Source organism: Salvia splendens, chromosome 12 (assembly GCF_004379255.2).
Source record: "Salvia splendens isolate huo1 chromosome 12, SspV2, whole genome shotgun sequence".
Classification (NCBI taxonomy): domain Eukaryota; kingdom Viridiplantae; phylum Streptophyta; class Magnoliopsida; order Lamiales; family Lamiaceae; genus Salvia; species Salvia splendens.
This window is the reverse complement of record NC_056043.1, coordinates 22,556,046-22,558,867: the sequence shown is the minus strand read 5'-3', so window position 1 is coordinate 22,558,867 and position 2,822 is coordinate 22,556,046. Positions and strand designations below refer to the sequence as shown.

At 37.4% G+C, this 2,822-nt stretch overlaps 1 protein-coding gene across 1 annotated transcript; it reads left to right on the top strand.

The window, feature by feature from the left end:
• Positions 1 to 1,363: 1,363 nt before the first annotated feature.
• On the top strand, positions 1,364 to 2,714 carry LOC121758586 (serine/threonine protein phosphatase 2A 55 kDa regulatory subunit B beta isoform-like). The gene is made up of 4 exons (XM_042153958.1): positions 1,364 to 1,546; positions 1,667 to 1,785; positions 2,158 to 2,281; positions 2,374 to 2,714. Exons 2-4 carry the CDS (start codon positions 1,755 to 1,757, stop codon positions 2,528 to 2,530), a joined length of 312 nt encoding a protein of 103 aa, XP_042009892.1. The 5' UTR covers positions 1,364 to 1,546; positions 1,667 to 1,754; the 3' UTR covers positions 2,531 to 2,714.
• Positions 2,715 to 2,822: the final 108 nt, after the last annotated feature.

The window sequence follows — 2,822 nt, the reverse complement described above, 5'->3', positions numbered from 1 at the left end:
TTCATCTTATGTTAAATTTTTAGGAATGAGGATGTTTTTGAACTGTAAATGATATATATAATTAGAAACACAAAGTCTCAAGTTATCAAGTTAAAATTTGCATCATTGCATCATCGTTCTTTTAGGAATGAGGATGTTTTTGAACTGTAAATTTCTCATACTAGGCTTAGTATGAGAACACTCACAATCGTGCCAGTAGGCATTGCTCTTAACAAGTAACAATCAAGATGACAATGTAGCTTCAGATCATGTATGTTTCTTGTGAGGAAAATGTAGAGAACAATAGTTTTTCGACGTACCTTTGATTAGAGATGCTGATGCTTCGGAGATACAAGGCAGTGCCAGTATCAGAAGGAAGATCTCGAATCTTGGGAAAATGAGTGCTCCGTAGCTTTGTTTTTTCTTGTTTTGTTTCTTAAATTTGAGGATCATGAGGACTAGACCGTGGAGCAGAATCAAACCGACTCCGATTACAGCTAGCCAGAACATGCTTCTGAAATCTCTCCATCTGGAAGAAACATTAGGCATTCATCTAACTGCAGTGGTAGATTTTGCCTTAAAAAACTAGATCTTGGTAAGAACGAACGTGCTTGCTTACCCGTGTGAGTTCTCTGGATCCAAGATGTATTCTGCTACCGGCATTGTAGACTGGCTCTGCGTTGAAAAGCCTCAATCAGTATACAGAAGTGAACAACAAGATTAGCGCATAAGTAGTTCGATCCTTACCTCAAAATAGGATGCATACTCCATAGGATTCAGAGGCAAGCTAAAAACCTTTGGTGAATCCACATTTTCAGCTTCTGGTTTAAGGCCCTCGAGGAATATCGAGTCGCGATTTTTGGGAGCACGGATCAGCCGGTCCTTGGGAGAAGTCGATCCCACCATGACTGAACGCTGGTCGCCCATCTCCCATGGAAGATTGAAGTAGGGAATACTCCACGCGAAGTAAGTTCATAGTATTCGACAGGTAAGGTGACTGCTAGCCATTTAGACAACGCGAAAACTTGAATATGTGACGCGACTCTCTGCACCAAGTTAGATCACATAAGTATGGCATGTAAAACATGAGCTAATCATCATCAGCAAGTAATGGGAGATTACAAAAAGATTTCTGGCAGCATCGGAGCACAGGATAGCGCTCGGTTTGGAGTATGCTCCAGCAGATAGCAAACTTGCTGTTGAAACAGTTAGGAAGCCGGCAACCAAAGCTGTTACGCCAAAAGCAGCAGTGGCAAAGTACGAAAGCACAATAGATTCAACGGGCGCTGAATCTAAAGGGAGTGCATTTAGTGGAGAAAAAATGGTTGAACAAAGTACGAAAACATAGGGAATGGTGTGTCTTCTTATAATGGAGCAAATGACAAGGTATGTGTTTCAAATGTGTCATTTTTCTTAATAAGAGCATGTATCTCTAAATTAGCTTGGCCATGATATCAGGTTTGTTTTGTATCTAGATAGCATGTTTAGAAGACGCTAGTGTTTCAAGAACTCGAAAGGTTTATGCGCATGCTCATGATTTCAGTATCAACTCTATCTCTGTTAATAGGTGCGCCTTTTATAAAATAATGATTTTACTTTTATTTAAGTTCAGAGCATATAAAGCTTTGCTACTGTATGCATGCATGCATAGATTTATTCTCCATGTTTAAATAATATTTCATTGCAGTGATAGGGAGACATTTCTTTCTGGAGATGACCTGAGAATAAATTTGTGGAATCTAGAAGTCAGCAATCAGTGTTTTAATATCATTGACATGAAGCCTGTAAACATGGAAGATCTCATAGGTAATTTGCCACACACAAAAATGGCAAGTGCTTTGTTATATTGTCATTATTCAACATTTCATAATTGCCATATTCTCTCTATCTATCTATCTATCTATTTCCTTTTTCCACACCTTCAATAAAAAAATAACTAGTATGAGCAAGTCGGCCATGGGCACTTGCTTTCGTTGTCTTCATTCATATGTTACTCATTGTTTTATGGGCATTATCTTGGAAATACCCTCACTAACACATAATATAAATTCTATTAAGGAGGAAATGTTAAATAAAGTAAGAAGTTTCTTCACATCAATTCTGGTATTCTAATATTTGCACTTTTCCTTTTTACGCATGATTAGAAGAATGATTTGATTTTTGTGAAATATTGTCCAGAGGTGATCACAGCAGTTGAATTCCATCCATCTCACTGTAATCTGCTGTCTTACAGCAGTTCAAGAGGTTTTATTCGGCTAGTAGACATGAGAAAATCAGCTCTATGTGATCACAGTGCAACGATGTGAGTGTTACTTTTTTCTACCTCTTTAAGTTTTATATGTATGTAATTTTCAGACTTTTTCATCTTCATAACCTAAATTTTTTATGCTATAGACTGAAAGACGAGGAATTCCATGGGCAGAAATGTTTCTTCACTGAGATCATTGCGTCAATAACTGATATGAAGTTTGCAAATGATGGAAGTCATATATTAAGCCGTGATTTCATGAATCTGAAGGTCTGTTTTGAATCCCTTGTTTCTCCATTATAAATTTGGTTTTATAAAGCTTTGTCTTCTATGTCAGCTATGGGATATGCATATGGACTCCGGCGAAGAAATAATTTATCTGCTTTCATTTTAGTTTTCCGTTTGAATTTCTACCGAGTCTTCGCTGTTCGAAGCTCGACTTTCGTTACTTGCTGAAACTTGTTTAGCTATCTATGAAATTTCTATTTTCTGTCATGATGATGTTGATTTTGAATTCGGATTATGTTTGATTCTGAGTTTGTGGTTGTTTACTCGATTGGATGCTTTTCGCACTTGATCTGGTGATTTGGAGTTG